The 20,346-nt window shown below is 41.7% G+C and overlaps 1 protein-coding gene across 1 annotated transcript; it reads left to right on the top strand.

Annotated features, from left to right (window-relative positions):
* Positions 1 to 42: 42 nt before the first annotated feature.
* gabra2a (gamma-aminobutyric acid type A receptor subunit alpha2a) lies at positions 43 to 14,506 on the top strand (the record flags this gene model as incomplete). The annotated part of the gene is made up of 9 exons (XM_080849571.1): positions 43 to 113; positions 1,310 to 1,422; positions 2,505 to 2,572; positions 7,014 to 7,234; positions 8,282 to 8,364; positions 9,067 to 9,210; positions 11,139 to 11,291; positions 11,812 to 12,014; positions 14,210 to 14,506. The coding sequence occupies 9 exons, from the start codon at positions 43 to 45 to the stop codon at positions 14,504 to 14,506; spliced, it is 1,353 nt and encodes a 450-aa protein (XP_080705697.1).
* Between the last annotated feature and the right edge of the window lie 5,840 nt (positions 14,507 to 20,346).

Here is a 20,346-nt window from a genome sequence, read left to right as displayed (position 1 = left end):
TCTTTATTCTTTTTGTCCTAATGGTGAAGACGCGCCTCAGCCATGGGCGAGCGGCGGTGCTTCCCGCGTGGGGCTCTGGCTTGGCTCTTCACGCTCATGCTCTGGCTGACGAGGTAGGGGAATCTCAGTTCTCCTGATAGAACACATCAAATATACTTAAAACGTTGTCACCCTTCTGGTTTTATTTAACCATGGTATGGTTGATTGGTATATTATATCAACCCTGAAATTATGAACAAGTTTTCATTTGCAGACATAAAACACCTTAATAAAGACTTAGAGACTAGTAATTATAATAAGGGTCATCATGATAACTATCCAGATAGGTTCATTGGATATATGACTTCAGTCAAGCAGCACTTTGCATTGTGTTTGTATGTGGATCTGTGATCTGTTTGTCACGGCATGTGGAGCTACATTGAGCCTTTTCCTTCCAGTTTAGTGTGTGTCTCCGTAGACAGAACGGATAGAGAAATATGTTGACACTGTCAGACTTAATAGAATGACCACAGACTACTACAGCCCTTAATGCAATTCTTGAAAGTTTTCTATGAAGTCCTAGAAGGTTCCTGATCATCAATATAAGCTACGATAGAAACACATTCTGAGACATTATAACATGCCTATAAAGAAACCCACAGATGTGCTGTAATTTTTTTCACATGTGCATATAAGACAGCACCTCCTTTATGGGTACAATGTCCAGGGCTGTGTGTATTCATAGTTGTTTGTGTGTGTGTGTGTGTGTGTGTGTGTGTGTGTGTGTGTGTTTGTGTGTGTGTGTGTGTGTGTGTGTGTGTGTGTGTGTGTGTGTGTGTGTGTGTGTGTGCTTGTGTACAGTGTGAGCGTTTGTACTTGTGTTTTGTGTACTGATATTCCTAACTCTTTTGTTGAGACAAACCTCTGCCCTTGAGGAGCCAATCTGCAATACATCCCGATAGGGATTTGATATAGAAAACTAGCCAGATTATTAACGTCAACCATTTTGAAGGTGCATTCTCTCATTAGCTGAGTTTAACTCTGGTTGAAAAATATATTGACAATGATATTGTCAGTGACTGGCCAGAAATGTGACATATGTGACAAATGTGACATTTTTTTCCGCACAATCTGCCATTAAATACACGGGAGATGCAAGTGAAGAGAAACACCTCCAGATATTTGACAGCCTTGAATTTCTCATGCCCAAAAAATCATAAATCTAAGAAGGTGTGAAGTCAGTGAGGAGGATAATAGTGATGTGTTCCACTCAGTTCCATTCATGTGTAATACGTATGTTTGTCTGTGTGTGTCTGTGTTTTGCCGTCAGGTCTGTGGTGAGTGAGACAGATAGTGAAGCTATTCAAAACATCACCCTGTTCACACGTATCCTGGACACACTGCTGGATGGCTATGACAACAGACTGAGACCTGGGCTGGGAGGTAAGAACCCACTGAGCAAACTAATTCTCTTGCTCTTTACTAATTGTAAATACTGTACAGCACTGCTAATGGGCTAACAATACGTTACTGTATTGCATTTGTTTCAAACAAACCACTTGGGTTGGGGGCTTATCATGGTTTGTTGTGAAATAAAACTGAACTCATCAACAGAGATATCTTAATTTGCAACTATGATATCGCTTCAACAACAACACAAAACATAAACTACTAAATCTGTTTACATACACATACATATATATATATGTGTGTGTGTGTGTATGTGTGTGTGTGTGGTGAGAGAGGGAGAGCGTGTGTGGTAAAATGGCTATTTTATTCATGGCACAGACAGGCTGTTCTGGTGAATCCTCTCTGACAGTTCAGTCGCATCTTACATGCCTTATTTCTCTTACTGTCCCTCTCTCCATTTCTCTCTCTCTCTCTCTCTCTCTCTCTCTTCTCTCTTACTGTGTGTGTGCACAGTATGTTGTCACCGTGACCTGTTTACTGACACATTCTCGACACATAAGCACTCTGAGGGCCTAAAGAAAAAAGGCCAAGACACTCCTTGGTAGTCTGTGTGTGCGCATGAGGGAGTTCATGTTGTTGGGTGCCCATGACAGTGTACAGAAACTAAAAGCACAAACATAAAATAAAGCAGCCTGTAGGGATAAAATATGCAACCCCTATCAAAACCATTATGACTTATTCCTCCAAGAGAGGAAAGGATAGAATGAACATAAATGCTATCATGGAACACAACACACAGTTCTCTCTCTCTCTCTCTCTCTCTCTCTCTCTCTGTGTCTCTCTCTCTCACTCACACACATACACACACAAACACACTCTCACACACACATAGTCCTGACTCAGAGCCAGATGGATGAATGAATCCAAATGCAGGCATCACGGACAAGCGGTTGCCCTGGCAACGTTGTCGTCTAAGTTTAATGCTGAGATGAAGTGATTCAGTGTGATTCAGCACGACCAATTTAGAGCAAGGCAGCCCAATGCCTCTATGCCACTGCTGCTCCTCCACTATGCACTGTGTCATCAAGATGTCTGATTTTCCTTTTCTCCCATAGACCGAGTCACGGAGGTGAAGACCGATATTTATGTCACCAGTTTTGGGCCAGTGTCAGATACAGATATGGTGAGATGTCACAACTTTTGTACCGTTTGGTATTCCACCCCTGTTTTGTGACCCACACTTTGTCCAAAAAACTAAAAAACTGTAATATTAGTGGTGAGCATTTTTTTGCTGTTTCTTTTTTCTCTTTCTCTCTCTCTCTCTCTCTCTTTTACGGCGTCTCTTTCTCAGCCGTCTATTCTTGGCGTGTGCAACCTAAAAGCTTTTCTCAGTCCATTTCTTGCACTCTCAGATATGCACTCCTTCTGTGCTCAAATATTTAAAAATAAAAGAGAAGAAAAATGCTCCACTGCAAGGCCGAGATGGAGCTCATCTTTAATGGATGCCCTTTCTGTGCCATGTTGGTCACTGTCAGGCCATTCGCGGACCCCTCACTCTCTTCCCCATTTCTCTCTGTCGTTTCTGCTCCACTTCTGTTTCTCAACGTCTATCTGCCGTGTGGCATACACACATCTGTGCCGCACAGAGTCTTTGTGGAGTCTTTTAAAGTGTGCTGTAGAGGGTCTCACTGTGGTCTACACACACTCTGTGAAGCCTTTGTTCTTCTCAGAAACAAAAAACTGCCTTACATTACTGCCAAGGATTACAGTAGGTCAAGATAGGGTAGTCATACGGAAATGCCCTTTTTCCCATTGAGTCTATAGTACTATCACACTTCCCTATCATTTAAAAATCAGTTCAGTCTGTCTTTCACAATGGCAACCATTGATGTCTGAGCAGCCGGTAATTGTGTACATTGTTCTCAGTCAGGCTGTTTGGGCTGTATGCATAAATGGACACATGGGAACAGAATACTTTGATGTTAAGGCAATAGATGGAGGCCACTCTTCAACTTCGAATCCTTAACTGACACGCATGTTGTATAAAAACTACAGACCACACTGTGACACAAGTGGAGATGTACAAATGCCAGGAGATTTATCATTTAGCAGAGTGTTCTACTGAGGAGTCACAGTCATGTTCAGGCACATACCACCCATTAAATGATTCAGAGATGCACCTGGTTTCGTTAAGGTGACGCTGACAAGGGTAGGACAGAGATGTACCATGTCTTATTATAAGACAGCATTTTTATTTTATTTTTTACCTTAGGGATGGTAGGATTCCAGGTGTATATGGCTGGTGTATATGGCTGTACAGATGAAATTGTTCTCCATCATGGAAACTTATCAGTGGCTTGGCATGTTCATGTACACAGTTTATGGTTTATGCAGAGGGGGAGCAAAAAGTCGGGGACTGTTTGCCCATTGCCACTACAGTGACTCCTACTGGCCAGTTGTGGCATAGGAACAAGTGATGGATGAACACAGGGGCCAGAGCAAGGGTCTCTGCACACATTAGGGCTCCCTGTGGAGGTCTGCCACTATCTGGTGTCCATGTGGATCAGAGGAGACGTGTGGAGACATGCAGAGGCTTCTCACCATCTCTGACTGGTGCAGGAGCAGTGCAGGACGAGACACCCAACAGTGCACTGGGAATTAGAAACAGCTCAACTGGGGAAATAGAGGGAATTCAGAATCTTCACCCCACCCCTTAACCATTTTCCTTTGTCGATTAATAGAGATGCCATTGATATTATCCTGCTATGTGTTAGAGTGGGAAATGATTTATAAAAGCTACTGATAACGCTTTGTTAGATTGTTCTTATTCCACAAAATATCTTATTCATCTAGTGGCGAAGGGAGTACAGTACTTGTGTGGTGTGGAAATGTACCCAATTCTTCTGACACATCCACAAACACACAGACACACTTGTCTCTTTTTGTGGCACACTTATTTACAAAAGACTTCATTATCAAATCTGCTGTCTTTACATGCCCGTGTAGAAGGGTAATTATCCCTGAGAACAGGAAGAAATCATTGTTTTTTAGATCCATTAACTGGCTCCATAGTCTGGCACTGGTAGTCAATGTTTTTGTTTGTGAGTGTGTGTGTGAGTGTGGGTGTGTGGGTGTGTGTGTGGGTGTGTGTGTGTGTGTGTGTGTGTGTGTGTGTGTGTGTGTGTGTGTGTGTGTGAGTGTGTGTGTGTGTGTGTGTGTGCGCGTGTGCATCGTTGAGTTTGTGTGTGTATTTATTGGCGTGTTCGCTCTGTGTGAGATTTTTATGTTTTGGTGCACTAGAGTGCTTTCAGCTCCTGCAGGTTTCTATGGTAACTTTCCCCTCTAACCCACCCACCCCTGCCTGAAGGCTGGCATGGCTGGAGGGAGCGCAGACCCCTGGGGGACTGTGGCATAGGTGATGATGTGAAGTTAGTCTGACAATAGCCAGAGGGAAGACCTGTCTGACACACACACCTCTACACACTTATGTGCACACACACACATGCATGTGCATATATGGATACATATGCACATACTGTTACACTCTCTCTTTCTCATACACACACACATACACTTGCAGGCATGCACGCACACACATGCACACACACATACACACACACACGCACGCATGCACACAGGCACTGTTATCCTCTCGCTTTCTCTTACACAAATGCACACACACACACACACACACACACACACACACACACACACACCCACACACAAAATCACATTCACTACTGCACATAATAACATGCCGTGGGTTGGCAACACCACAGCCACGCACTCTACCACTGTCGGGAGCGTTTATCTTGTCTGCTTTTGTGTGGATCACAGGTGAAATAATGAGAGGTGCGTTGTCGGCAGCCAAACTGTCGCTTCCGCTCAGATACCAGCTGTATAACGAGCACGTCGCCCATGGAGATATAGGCATTATATTTAGACAGCTGGCACCATTGAGTCTCTCAGGCAGTCTTTCACTCACCAGGCATACAGTAATAAGACATCTTGTTGTGTGTGACAGTTTGAAAAAAAAAGAAAAAAACATGCGTTGTGAACTGCAGGTTGGCTCAGTTTTGAGTATTACAAATAAAAGCATTGAAGACGTGATCTGAAAATAGATGAGAGGAAAAAAAATGTCAGCTGCACAGGCAGTTTGTAGTAGCACGACAGTACTGCCGTTGTAAAAAAAGATGAGTGTTTTCTGATTGATAACATACTATGTCCGGTTACCCCGTCAAGAAAATGGGGTTTGGCCTCAATTCTCAAAAGATATGCACTTTTTTCATAACTGTAAACACTATTCACACTTATTCTAACTTTATTCTCATTTAGCAAACACATGCACTTACAGTAATACAATATACTAGACTATCTAAGCTCAAAGGGCACACCTTTTTCATGGTTGAAACACTAAGCCGCACAATTGCAGAATAAATAAATAAGGGACATTGGTGCGTCAATATGCGTCGGAACAATGGCTCCTACAATGTAGAAATTGAAAGACACTGGAGGGGTGGTGGAGAAGGACAAACATAAAGAGAACAAGGATGTGGGAGAGAAAGACCACCTTATCAAAGACTTGTAGTTTCAGATGAAACTCATGCTACCCTAGTTCATCATGTGCTCATACATAGCATGACATTGATGAAGCTGGACAATAAGTGTTACCACAGTAACAGTGAGACGTACATGAACCTTGTTCTCATTGTTGTCTTTGCAATTCCATAGTCATCATGGGTGACATCAGTAATTGCTGAGTCATTGTTTTGTTTTGGTGTAACTGAAAGGCAGACACCATCTGGGGCTAGACAGACACTACTTCTGTTCATGAGCAAGAAACAGCTTTTCAGTAGTCAATATGGCCAATATGGTAAAAAATGGCACAGTGCAGGAATTAAAACCAGGACAACAAGAGCAGTATGTTATAATTTGGGATAAGTTTACTGTACTGCTTACTGTAACTATCAGACTGCTTTAGTTTGCACCTGGTTCAGTCACCATCCCAGATCTTTTTTTCACACGTCTATAAAGATTACGCACACTACAACATATTTCATACGGTGTTTAGCAAAGACAAACGTGTTGTTTTTCCTGAATCTGTGCAGAGGTGAGTTACATCTTTTGATGCTGATGCAGACCAGAGAGTAGTTGCAGTATTGAGAATGATGCTGAGTATTTTCACTTAATATATATTTATACTACGTTGTATTTTTCTCTTATTGTAAAATTGCTGGATTTGTTAATCTTTTCACATAGATCTGGCAATCAGCACGTGTTTGCTTGCTAAAGACGAAACAAACGAGATTTATGCACATCTAATCATCAGTGTCACATTTGCAATTTTGAAAATTATATTTGATTTTGTAGTTAGATGGTTCTATTTATGTGCGTGTCACTTTAACATCGCGTGTATAGTTTTTAGAAAAGGGTGAATTGTTTCAGAAAATGTGTGTTTTCGCAATTTGGAAAAACTGTAATGCTTAACTGTTACACATGAACTCAAGAACATTAAAATGTCTCTATTTACTTGAAAACTTGTAGGCAATATCAGACATTACTGTATACTATGGCATTGCTGTGTATATAAACGGTTGGCCTCTGGTGTCATGTCTGGTTGGTAGGAGTATACGATAGACGTGTTCTTCAGGCAAAGCTGGTGGGATGATCGGCTGAAGTTTCGTGGTCCCATGAACATCCTTCGATTGAACAACCTCATGGCCAGCAAGATCTGGACCCCCGACACTTTCTTCCACAACGGCAAGAAATCGGTGGCCCACAACATGACCATGCCCAACAAGCTTCTGCGCATCATGGAAAACGGAACCCTGCTCTACACAATGAGGTGAGAGAGTATGTGTGTGTATCTCTCTGTGTGTGTGTGTGTGTGTGTGTGTGTGTGTGTGTGTGTGTGTGTGTGTGTGTGTGTGTGTGTGTGTGTGTGTGTGTGTGTGTGTGTGTGTGTGTGTGTGTGTGTGTGTGTGTGTACATCTGTGTATTTGAGAGAATTTGTGTGTGGGTTTTTGTGCATTTATGTGTTTGTGTGTGCTTGTGCCTGTGTATTTGCACATGTGTGAGTGTGTGCGTGTGTGTGTGTGTATTTGCACATGTGGGAGTGTGTGTCTGTGTCTGCAGGGTCTTTCAAACAGAAAACCCTCTTTAAACATGTCACCACATTTGGTCTTTGCAAAAATATAATGGAAAAAAATGGTGTCCACATTTTGTCAGTATCAAATACCAAATGATGTTCCCCCACTGCCACAGCACCAACCCTGGTTTATCGATGTGACAGTTATAAGTACCCCCTTGGCAGCTGTCGTAGTGGATTCATAATAAATTGGCAAACGTTCTTTCTAACAAATTTGGGCTCCCACACCACGCAACAAAACTTTGTCCTCTGTTATCGGCTACAACACGGGCTAAAATGGACATGGGATCGAGATGAGTCATGGAATGTGTCACTTTAAAACAAGAAAGATATTAAGTTCCCATTGGAGTTGTTTTTTCGCAATTTGAAGATGAGTCTTGGCTCATTTTTAAGCTTTGTAAAGGTTTTGGTTTGTCGTACAAAAAGTACTAATAACAGATTGTGTCATCAATAACCCCCCACCACAATTAAAATATCCTAAACAACTGTACTAGTTTATCTGTTAAATTCCATGTACAAACCTTTCTCCCTGTTATAACAAATGTATTTCCATATCATGTAGGAATGAAAAAAACCTGGGCTCCTGTTTTCTGTGATATAGAGAAGCTGCGAAGTATCCTCTGCAATAACTTGTTGGTGTATGTTTTTTCCCACTTGCTTGTTCATGTCTCCCCCCTCTCTGTGTATATGTGTGTGTGTGTGTATCTCTTTGTTGGTGGATATATGTGTATGTATATGTTTTAGACTTACAGTCCAGGCTGAGTGCCCGATGCATCTGGAGGATTTCCCCATGGACTCCCACTCCTGTCCTCTGAAGTTTGGCAGCTGTGAGTTTGAACGTGAACCAAACATTTTGCTGGCTGTTTCTCACATCCACTGAGCCCTCCGACTCTCAATAATAGATATGTAGCAGCAATCCCAGAAGTCTTCATTTATTAGCCTTTCCACTAACTGGAACATCCTTAGGGGAATTTGATTTAACTTTGTTTGTTAAATAAATACTGTCGTCCTACAATATTTTATCACATCCGAACAATCATCATATGTTAACAGTATCTTGGGATAAATTATTAATTGAATCTGTTTTATAAATTAGAGTACAACTACTTGCTGTTCTTAACATTCAATGATTAGAGTAGAGCCGTTTAAGTGGTTGCCAGCTAGGTGTCAGAACACTATCTGGGCCGGTGAATAGGGCTAACAGGGAAACAAAACTAGTTTTAGATTTATATCTGGGTTTGAAATAAATATACTCATCATCTTTCATCTGCATGATTCTGTGCCATATGTGTTCAGTTGTTTCAGAACATGTATGTTCTATAGACATCCTGGTTTTCTTTCTATGCCGTTCTCAAAGAACACAAACCACAAGCGATACAACACAGTTATATATTTTCCTATAGTGTCTCTGTCAGTGGTTAGCCAGTCCCACCTGGACCATAATGATTTCTAATCTCAAATTCCTTATTGGGCCACAGCTCTGCCATCTCCATAGACTGACAGCTGTCTGACTCTCTGTCTGGTTGCAGATGCATACACTACCTCGGAGGTTACCTATATTTGGACACGAAACGCCTCGGATTCTGTGCAGGTGGCAGACGATGGGTCCAGACTCAATCAGTACGACCTTATGGGCCAAACTGTCAACAATGAGACCATCAAATCCAGCACTGGTGAGTAATTACATGCTCACAGACACACACACACACACACACATGCAGGCCCACACTTACATACATACACACACACACACACACACACACACACACACACACACACACACACACGCACACACACACACACACACACACACACACACACACACACACACACACACACTTATTTGTCATAATTTATGAGATTGGTGTTATTGGCAGTTCCTATCACCAACTCGTACAAAATTATGAGCATGCGGCATCCTGAAAATTGAGTGAACTTGAGGTTAATCATGTCTTAATAAAACTTCTCCATCTCTCTATCACACCATACGATTCCCTTGCAACTGGTGGAAAGTACATTTTGGTGAAGGACAGAAAACTAGCCTGACACTGCCTCCAGTCATTTGTTGAATGAGTGGCCTTGACCTTCATAGAGAAGAGATGCCAGTAGGGATGAGTAAAAGAAGGTTATGGTGAATCTGCCTTCTGGGTTCAGTAAGTTTGATTTAGTAACTCTTGCTTTGTAGCCTTGCAACTATGAGCTCAGTGCTACTGGCTGTATGAGCTAAGGGCTGATGCAATTGTTTTGGATCAATGTTCATGAATTAAGCACCAACTGGTCCAACTTGAAAGAGATATAATGCTCCCAGACCATAATTAATGCTAACGTGAATATGGACAACCTGAACTTTTCAAAATCAGCAGCAATGGAATTTGTCATAGAAATGCAGTCCTTCTGACCTAATTTGAGAATTCACTAGTTTGATTATCTGGATGACTGATTCTGCAATATAATACCATGCTTGTTTTGGTAGCAACTGGCCATGGTCCTGAAATGCTTGTGTCATGTCCAGGAACAGGAACAGCCCCTATTGGTGAGGGACAATGGAAGCTAAAAGCCATAGTGAGGGAGGAGGAGTATAGGGGTGAAGTTGGTCAGGTCAGGTCAGCTTAAATCTTTGAGAATGTGGAAGAGGGGGTGAGTCACAGCTGTCAATCATCCTAATGGGCTCCTCATGCAGACATCCATTGTTTAAAACATCTCAAATCTATATTACGGAAAACCACTGCATTGCATTACATATAATGACTGTAGCTTTCTAGATATCTTTAGAAAGAAATGTAGTCAGCAATGGAACATGTGTTTAAAGAGAATCATGGACAATCATGTGAGGATTTGGTTTGAATGCACTGAGTTTGAAATTTTATCTCAACCATATTCATATGAGGGTGAAGTTCAAAGGTTGATTGATTTATTCATTCAGCAGATGCTTTTATCCAATGTGACTAACAGAACAGTACAGATAAACTTTAATCAGTATAAGTGCTCCCTGGGTATTGAACCCATGATCTTGGTGCTCTTGCACTTTGCTCTACCTGGTGAACCAGACACAGCAACATCACAAGAAACTGCCATGGTTACCAGTATTGCTGTCATTTTAAGGGTGTCAGTTATATGACAGTCATAGGACAATAAGAAACCTCTTTTTGGAAATCGAGACCATAAAAAAGACTTTCTAGCATTTCTAGTTCATACCAACAGCCTTTCTAGCTCATACCGAAATTTGAGTTAGTATGACCATAGTAAAATTGGTCGTTGGTCTGTCTGATCCAGCCTCATTCTGATCACAGTGTGTGCTGTGTGGATTTACATCTTGCACCATCTTCTGCATTTCTCTATCCAAACATGATATTCTGATATAGATAATGAGTCGAAGCCAGATATAAAAGAAGCCTAAGTCACAGCCAAAAGCAGATTAATGAAGTTGCTGGAATTCACTGAAAAGCTTGACATCTCACCCAGCCCAATCAAGGCTATTGTAATGCTTACCAGCAGGATGCCATGCTCTTAGACAGCTTTCTCAGTAAGGATTTCTCTTCTTTTTCCTTTGTCTGCGTTCCTTTTCTTCTCTCTCTGTCTCTGTATCTGCTCTCTGTTCTAGGGGAGTACACTGTGATGATGGCCCATTTCCACCTGAAAAGGAAGATTGGTTATTTTGTGATTCAGACATACCTGCCCTGCATCATGACAGTCATCCTTTCCCAAGTGTCCTTCTGGCTCAATCGGGAATCTGTTCCTGCAAGAACCGTTTTCGGTCAGCACTCTTTAGCTGCTTTAACTGTGTGTGCATTTGTGTGCCTGTGAAGGTATTGAAGAGTAGATGAGGCAATGTGTGTGTGTGTGAATGTGTTTGTATTTATAATAGACTGTGTGTGTGTGTGTGTTTGTGTGTGTGTATTTATGTTTCTCTTTGATGATGTGCTACTATGACTCCTATAACTGAAGGGCCTCCTTCACACAGCAGGAGACAGACATCATTCTAAGAGTAGCAATTGCACACACACACACACACACACACACACACACACACACACACTGGAACGTGTTATTAGTGGCTTTGCACACATGTTTTCTCCATTGGTCTTGATCTGTGAGTGCTTGAAATGTCAGTATGTGCATGTAAATGTTGCTGCTTTTGAAAGCACAATAATACCGTTGAGTATGGCTGGAGATACAAGATGACCACATAAGGTGTGTTAATATATTTTAATTACACTGACTAATTAACTGCTACGTTTATCCATTGAATCAGGCTTTATTCATTGTTCATGCAGGGGTGACAACGGTCCTCACCATGACAACCCTGAGTATCAGTGCTCGTAACTCTCTGCCAAAGGTTGCCTACGCAACAGCCATGGACTGGTTCATCGCTGTGTGCTATGCCTTTGTGTTCTCGGCTCTCATCGAGTTCGCCACCGTCAACTACTTTACCAAACGTGGATGGGCCTGGGATGGCAAAAGTGTTGTCAGCGAGAAGGTAACCATGGATGCGGGGGACTGAATTGACCTTCTGGTGAACTATTGACAAAAATACAAACATTCAGCAACACCAGTGCATGGACACTTACTCTCTCACACACACACACACACACACACACACACACACACACACACACACACACACACACTCACAACCACGCATATGCACATGCACACACACACACACACACACACACACACACTCACACACACACTCACAACCACGCATATGCACACACCCATGCAAATACACAGCTCAATCACAGAGAGCCTCTTATCAAATGACCGAAAGATGAAAGAGCAAAGATAAGAGAAGCAAGACGAGAGAGAAGAAAGGGACCAAGAAAGCGAGAGAGTCAGAGAGAGAGAGAGGGAGGGTAAGAGAGAGAGAGAAGGGGTAGGCATGTATAAGAGGGAGAGAGTGAGGTTACAAGAGTGTGAATAAAGGCAGAGAGAGAAGAGGCAGAGAAGGGGGGATGGTGGTGTGTAAAAAAACAAGGAAGGAATACAGGAACCATGGAATGAAATAATACACAAAAGCTGGAGATCATACTCCTACACGTTCTCATTACCCTGGTCTCACCCTCTCCATTCTTCCATTCTGCAAATCCTCCCATCTCACCAACTCATCTCACCCCATCTTCTTTGTTACTTCCTCATCCCCTCGCAAAAAGAAAAAAAGAAAAATTGTCAGATTTCAAATATAAACCCATCAGAATATTCAGAAACGTCTTTTTGAATCCACATCTCCGAGTCACTGATGAAGGACGAAATAAATATCTGAGGTTGAATTATTAATATTCTACCAAAGTGTGTCTGGCAATAGGCACTGCACGCAGAGCAGTGCTAACACTTCTGCCTGCACTCTAGGTAATGTCACATCAGTTCCTATTAAGAGTAGCATTTGCCGTAGTACTCTGTCAGTACTGTGCATGTGAGTACACACTAGAACTGTCTTACATTACTCATTTTCATAATGTGAATTTCACTCCAGGTGAAATTAGCATCTTCACTCTCATTTCTTCCATTATGTTATGTAGTATTTTAACAGCCTTTAAAAATGATATCATAGAAGGCAAATTGTTGAAAATATTTAGTAGACTGATAATGTGATTTCTATCAGTGGAATATTGAACAGCAGTTCAACGGACAAAGTTCATAATCATTTTAAAAGCCTGTATATATTAAGTTACTAGTATGACATGTAGACAGCTCATAAGTAATTGGATCTCGTAATTATCAGTTGATGATTTTTGCATAAGACCTATAAAGGCTTACCTATAGTGTCATTACAGAACACACACAGAGCATGTTCAGGTTTATTATAGGTTTTTCCATGCAAGAAAGATATTGAATGTCTAGATTAGATTCCCAGATAGATTAGATTAGATTCCCAGATCTGTGAGATTACCGGTCTTTAAAAGCCAGTTGGACTTGTTATATGTGTTTGGGTGTTTAGAAGTGCACTTTGTTGTATTTGTATGGATTGCAGCTTTAATAATTTGTCTCCTTCATGCTTTATTGTCATGTCAAAGTAATGCAATTTCAGTGTGGGACAACTTGCTTGCTTGACATTTGTTTTGAAGGATTATTCAGAGTTAGCCTTTCCCCTTTTCTCTGCCCTTGGTATGGCCCAATGAAAGAGTAGTACAAAAATGTATTTTCTTGGCATTTGGAGATAGCAGGTTTTGCTGGATTTGAATTGCACACTTTTAGAAAAAACATCTTCAAAGAGGCACTCAACATCAAAATAAGACTCTCTGAAGTCTCTCAGTGAGCCGAGGATGATATGGACAAGGACATTCCCCATACTGACACACTTATATCCTGTCCTCATTGTGAGATGGTATTTGAGATGGCTACCCCTGAAAACTAGATTCAGGCACAGAGCATAAACACTGACCATGAATTTGCATGACTAGTGAATGTAGATTTCACAGTAGATGCAGCATTATAATTTGCCACAGGTTATAATTTACACACTACAAAAAGCTTACAGTCTTATATACACCTACTCACCTACCATTTAGACGACAGTAGACTGCAGACCTATCGGTTGAGAAAGTTGTTAGAAACTTGGGGCTTAAACAGACTTATATTTTCACTATAGCTATCTTTAGCTATACCCAAAGGGAGTATGGCTCAGTATATAAACTTTGTTCATTGATTTTGTCATTTCTTTTCCGCCCACAGAAAAAGGAGGCATCAGTCATGAAAAAAAACAATGCCTATGCGGTAGCCGTGGCAAACTATTCCCCCACTGGAAAAGACTCCACACTGCCAACGGTCTCCAAGAGTGCCACCCTGGAGCCTGGGAAGGCTCGGACGGAGGTCAAGGTGGAGAGCAAGAAAACGTTTAACAGCGTGAGCAAAATTGACCGCATGTCACGCATAATCTTTCCTGTGCTCTTCAGTCTCTTCAACATGGTGTACTGGGCAACCTACCTGAACAGAGAACCTGTTATAAGAGACCTGGTGCCCTCCATATAAAATAACCCTCTCTCTCCCACACAAACACACACACACACACACACACACACACACACACACACACACACACACACACACACACACACACACACACACACACACACACAGACCCCACACACACACACACACAAAGACACAGACAGATATTTCCTTTTTTGGATACACTTACAATGAGGAACAGCTGACCTGATTTGAACAAGTTTTTTTAATATGTTTATATAATATTTATTCATAAACTTTTGATTTGGAGGAATATGGATTTATTTTTATATTTTCTTTTTAGTAATTTTACATTACCGTTTTTCTTTTCTTTAACTACATCAAACCAGTTGATCTGCATAAATACACAAATTTTATTTATTGGGCAATTGGCAACGAGCAAAGCAATGAGCAACGAGTCTGCTGCACATGAACTAATGGTGAGAAACTGCAAACATGGGCGGGTCAGTGCAATGCTCCCACACATAACACTATGGGTTTAGATCATGGGCAGCAGACTTTGCTCATTGCCCGTTGCTTTGGTCGTTGCCCATCAATGCAATTAGGGTCCATACAGTACACACACATGCACTCCAAGAGACATACACACACATGCTTTGAAAGTATCTGAAAGGATACCTTCTCTTTTCTGTCCACTAATTAATGCTTTTACACCCCCAGTTTTCTTCTCTGAGCTTGTGTGTTGACACCTTAATTACGGGCACTAAATATAACGTTGTTCTTTTGTCAAGGGCAACTTTAAAGCACTCAGCCACTAATTCCAGCACTGTCCCAGGGGGAGCCCTTCACCACTTTCTTTAACTTTGACAGCACGGTCGTACAGCACTGTTTTTACATGTAGCGATGTAGCATTTTTAGCAGCTTTAATATTAAAAAAAAAAACTTTTTTGTCCTACATTTGTACTGTCGGTATCTTGTGAATGTGCTATTTAGTGTCGGCTTGTCCACTTTCTATTTTCTGTGATTTGTGTTTTATTGAGCAGTGTGGCACAAACAAAAGTGTCTCAGTACAGCCGGTCAATGAGCAGCTGTTGTTGAAGTGTTTACAGAGTTCGGTTACCAACCTAGAAAGCCATTTTCTGGCTTTTAGAGATTCGACTGCTGCGGACAGCTTTGCTTCACCATGACGTGTGTCCTGTGACATTATAAACAGAAAGTAACAGATGTGTTAAGTGAAGAGCCAGATGCGTCTGTGGCGCTCGGCTGGTGGAAATATAATTCACCGGTGATGAGGTTAAGTCACTGCCCTGACCTGCTCATACTGAAAACAGACCCACAACAGAGAGAACACTGTAAGGAGGTCTTTGCATTTGAAAAAAAATGTAATTGTGTCATGTTGTTTTGTGGACATACTGTACTTCACGTCTGAACATTCATCCATTCTGAACATTTTATATGAACTACGTTTGAGGTTGACGAACACTTGATGTTTGTGTCTTCGGAGTGTGTGTGTGTGCGTGTGTGCATGTGTGTCTGTGCATGTGTGTGTGTGTGTGTGTGTGTTTGTGCATGTGTGTGTGTGTGTGCGTGTATGTGTCTGTGTGTGTGTGGGTAGGTGTGTGTGTGTGTGTGTGTGTGTGAGAAAGAGAGAGAGAAAGAGAGAGAGAGAGAGAGAGAAAGAGAGTGTGTATACCAACCGCTTCATCACTGTCTGATAAATACAAGTCTACAGTATGTAAAGTATTTTCCAAGAGGTTTGATAAAGCACCCCCTTCTACATCAGAAAAACACGGGCAGTTACCATACCACAGCCCTAGTCTGTCGATCGCCATGACTTTTTCTTGAGCCCACAATTCCCTTTTCTGATGTTCCTGCTCTGATTTGTGTAGATTGGAAGTAAAGGAAGCAGTTGCCTTTATTGAGTGAAGGATTGAGGAATAGAAAGAGAGAGCAAGATGGAGATGGAGGAGGGGTGAGTTGGGCTTTAAGGTGGAGGGATGTTATGAATTGTGCTGGTTGAACTTGTTAGAGTGAGAAAGTGCGAGCGAGAAATGAGTAATGCGTGATGAGCAAACGGCATTCAGTAAGAATGCACAGTCGCGCAGATAAAAAAGTCATACGTTGATTGATTGATGGTAACACAGATTGCATTTAAAAAAGACAAATTGTTGCAGATGAGATGGAGGCTTGACTGGAGGGAAATAGAGACTCTGCAGTTTAACTAACACTGAGATATAGCATTGGTGACTGTGAAGGACAGTAATAGCAAGTGAGATATACTCAGCATATCTGAAGTGAAAGACTGAAAGAGAATGAGATGGAAAGAGAGAGAGAAAAAGAGAGGGAGAGCGTGAGCTGCACTCATCAACCTTCTGTCTTTTATATGCAGTCCACCACCTCCCTGGAGAGAGAGCATAAGAGAGCGAGTCAGAAAACTAATCAGGGACTTTCTGCCACCACATGCCATTAAACTGGCAGGCTAATAATCCAGTCCAACAAAGCCGACCATATGTCACCAGTTGAGGGCACAATGAGGACCACAGTGGAGGGCACATCTGTGTACTACAGAGTAGGGGATCCAGAGGATGTGCCCTAAAGAAGCTATAGTTAACCCATCCACAAAGCTTTCTGTGCCAGTGTAAACCAGCATGGTGTTAGCCAAATAAACAAAAATGTGGTGTATCATCTCCAGGATTTGCTTATACCCATGGCAACTGACCTATTAAAAGCCATGTCCAATGCATACCCTGTGCAGAGTAAGAACCCATTCAACTGAAGGTCATTATTGGTCAGGTTGCGAAGCGAAGTTGTGTTTTTTTTTTTTTGCTTCAAAGCAGAACAGTAGAGTTTCTGTGTTTTAGAAAGTTATGCTAACGAGACAGACCAAAACCAAATTATAGACAGCAAAACCTGTTGATTGTGGTCTATCTTCGACTGAATAAATGGGCTTATAAATTGGTTCAACATTTGCCATTAAAATGCATATTTTTTCCAAAATACTTATCCGACAGCAGCCAGTGTTCTTGGCTCTCAACCTTGGGTTCAATACCTCACCACAGGAGTGATGTGACTCACTTCCAGTAATTATATTCTCACTGAGGTCCAGCTGCTGACTGTTTCTCACACTTTACATTTCACACCCAGTGGTGGATTCTAGATCCGAAAGCTGTGAGTCCCTGAGAACCTAAACACAGCAAACAGTCTTTTCTTGTTCAGGTACCGAAGAAACACTAGATGGTCCCTGTTCTGTTCCTGAAACTTTATCGGGAGAGGTGCACCATCCAGATTCAGATTCAAGGGGGGGGGGGGGACTTAAAGATTTTTATTTTTAGCAGTTTAATCAAAAGGGCACAAAAAAAAAATCAGCCTCTAAATGAAATGAGTTACCTCAGGACATATGTGGGGTGTTACATGGCAGCAAACTTGTAGCTTCTGAACCTGAATGTTTTTGCCTTCGTGTGTGACCACACTCTTAAACAGAGAGACCTGCCCTCTGGCCCTTTGACTGACTGATGCTAATGTAGTTTCTTTCCTGGTAGAGGGGAGATAAAAGTCACGCAGAAAAGGTAATTTAGACAGAGGAAAACACCTTACCTGCTGCATAAGCAGGGGCCAATCTTTGAGGGACCAGCGAGTAGTTGATGGCCTTGCCGTTTATTGTTGTATTATCCCGTTCCTGGAGGGCTTGTGTGTGTTTGTGTGTGTGTGTGTGTGTGTGTGTGTGTGTGTGTGTGTGTGTGGTGTGTGTGTGTGTGTGTGTGTGTGTGTGTGTGTGTGTGTGTGTGTGTGTGTGTGTGTGTGTGTGTGTGTGTGTGTGTGTGTGTGTGTGTGTGTGTGGTGTGTATGTGTGTGTCTGTTTGTAAGTGAGTGTGTGTGTGTGTGTGTGTGTGTGTGTGTGTGTGTGTGTGTGTGTGTCTGTGTCTGTTAGAACATGTGAATACATGTCTGTGTGGGTTTCCTTTGAACCTCAGGACTTAATTATGAAAGGAACTGATTAGCCGTAAAATCCTCAGGGCACTGTTTCAGTGCCTTGGCTGGCTGCTTTGACAGAAAGGTTCCTGAACACCCACAACACACCCCTGTTTCACAGATAACACGGCTTAACCGGGCTTTTACACAGCACATCTTGTTTTTGTGTGTAAATGTTTTGACATAGCTTTCGCAAAACTGTCAAATCTCTGCTGGGTTTCACTTATTCTGAACTGTATGTGAATAAAAGGCTTCAGCTAAGTCCTCAGATATGACACTTCACAATCACACATCTAAGCAAACACACTATTAAGAGAACCAATGCTTTTATTCATCTAAAACCTCTGGTGTTTATTCTGAAGGTGTACAAAGTCACTCAATGCCAATGTAGCAAATAAACGCTAATAGACACAAAAGGTGTGTTTCAAAGTATCACAGGGAATATCTTAAAAGAATGAATCTCTGTCGTCCCTCTGTTGCTGTTGTGTGTAAGAAAAAAAACATGTCTTAAAGTTTAAGAATCGCAACAACCAGGGGTTTGATATTGGTTTCTTAGAAGTGTCCCCCAAATTGAGCCCCAACCTGTGCTAGATATTTGTCAGGAATTTACAATCATGAAATTATATTATAAATATCTGCCTAAGCAAACACTTGTAATGTGTTTTTTGGACCATAACCACGGATGTATCTTCATGATTGCATTAAATAGGAAACTCAGGTAAGATGCGGTTAAATGCAGGTTGTGATTTGTGAGAGTGTTTTGTGAGAGTGTCCTAGTACATTTACTCTTTTGTGCTGGGGCTTTTATTCTGACGCATTTTTGTCTCCTCTCATTTGTCTTTCTCGCTCAGTCTGTACGTCCTGCCCAGAAACAATGGAGGCCTGGGGGGATGACAAATGTTGACAAATAAACATTTTATGATGCATTTGTGCACTCTTGCTTTTTATTTTACACACACCACACACACACCATAAACTCAACTGTCATGAACGCATATTTATTTAAACACAAATTGTCTCTCTGCTCTCTAAACAATTGGACCTAATTTCATGTCCTGATAGTAAATTGGCAAGAGCCTCACTGAAGTCCAATTATGAACACACATGTCTACATTTCTGTGAAGTGGTCTAGCATACAGCCATGGCACCAGGCATGGTATAGTGGTGCTGTTAAAATGACCCATAATGTCCAAAGTGCTTCCATTAAATATACTGACGGTCTTATGGGTACTGGTTCATTAAGCCAGTAAGTCAGTATTCAAATGCTTGTCCTCTGACAGATGTTGTCCAGGTTAGGACAACATAAGCACCTCAGTCTGTTATGCATCATCCATTTGCTGGTGATATTATAATGAATAGTCATAATATAGTAACTGGTCCAGGGTGTACGGTTGTTATTGTAAGATAGAGAGGTTTTTAATCTCTGAGGTAGAGAAGAGGTGGTGTGCAGCCTGCAGCGTTGTGATGCACTAAACACACATTCACACACACACACACACACACACACAGAGAGCACTTAATGTCAAAATTGTAAATTAGCCTTAAAACTCAATCTAGAGCCTATTTCAATTGCCCTCTCTCTCTCTCTCTCTCTCTCTCTCTCTCTCTCTCTCTCTCTCTCTGTCTCTATCTATTCTCTCATTCTGGCCACATTTGACACCAGAATGCAGTGTTCTATGGAAGCCAGCATTGTGTTCTTGTCTTCTTTCATCCCTGATATTTTGTGGAGTTTGGATCTCTGTTTGCAGTTGTGTGTGTGTCTTTTGGGAGTGCTTGTGTGTGTGTGTGTGTGTGTGTGTGTGTGTGTGTGTGTGTGTGTGTGTGTGTGTGTGTGTGTGTGTGTGTGTGTGTGTGTGTGTGTGCATGTGTGTATTTCTGTGTGTGTGTATTTGTGTGTCTGTATATGCATATGTGTGCAGTTTCCCATGTCT

The sequence above is a fragment of the Sprattus sprattus genome (assembly GCF_963457725.1).
Source record: "Sprattus sprattus genome assembly, chromosome: 13".
Classification (NCBI taxonomy): Eukaryota; Metazoa; Chordata; class Actinopteri; order Clupeiformes; family Clupeidae; genus Sprattus; species Sprattus sprattus.
Note: the sequence above shows the minus strand (reverse complement) of the source record. Positions and strands in the feature narration are given on the sequence as shown.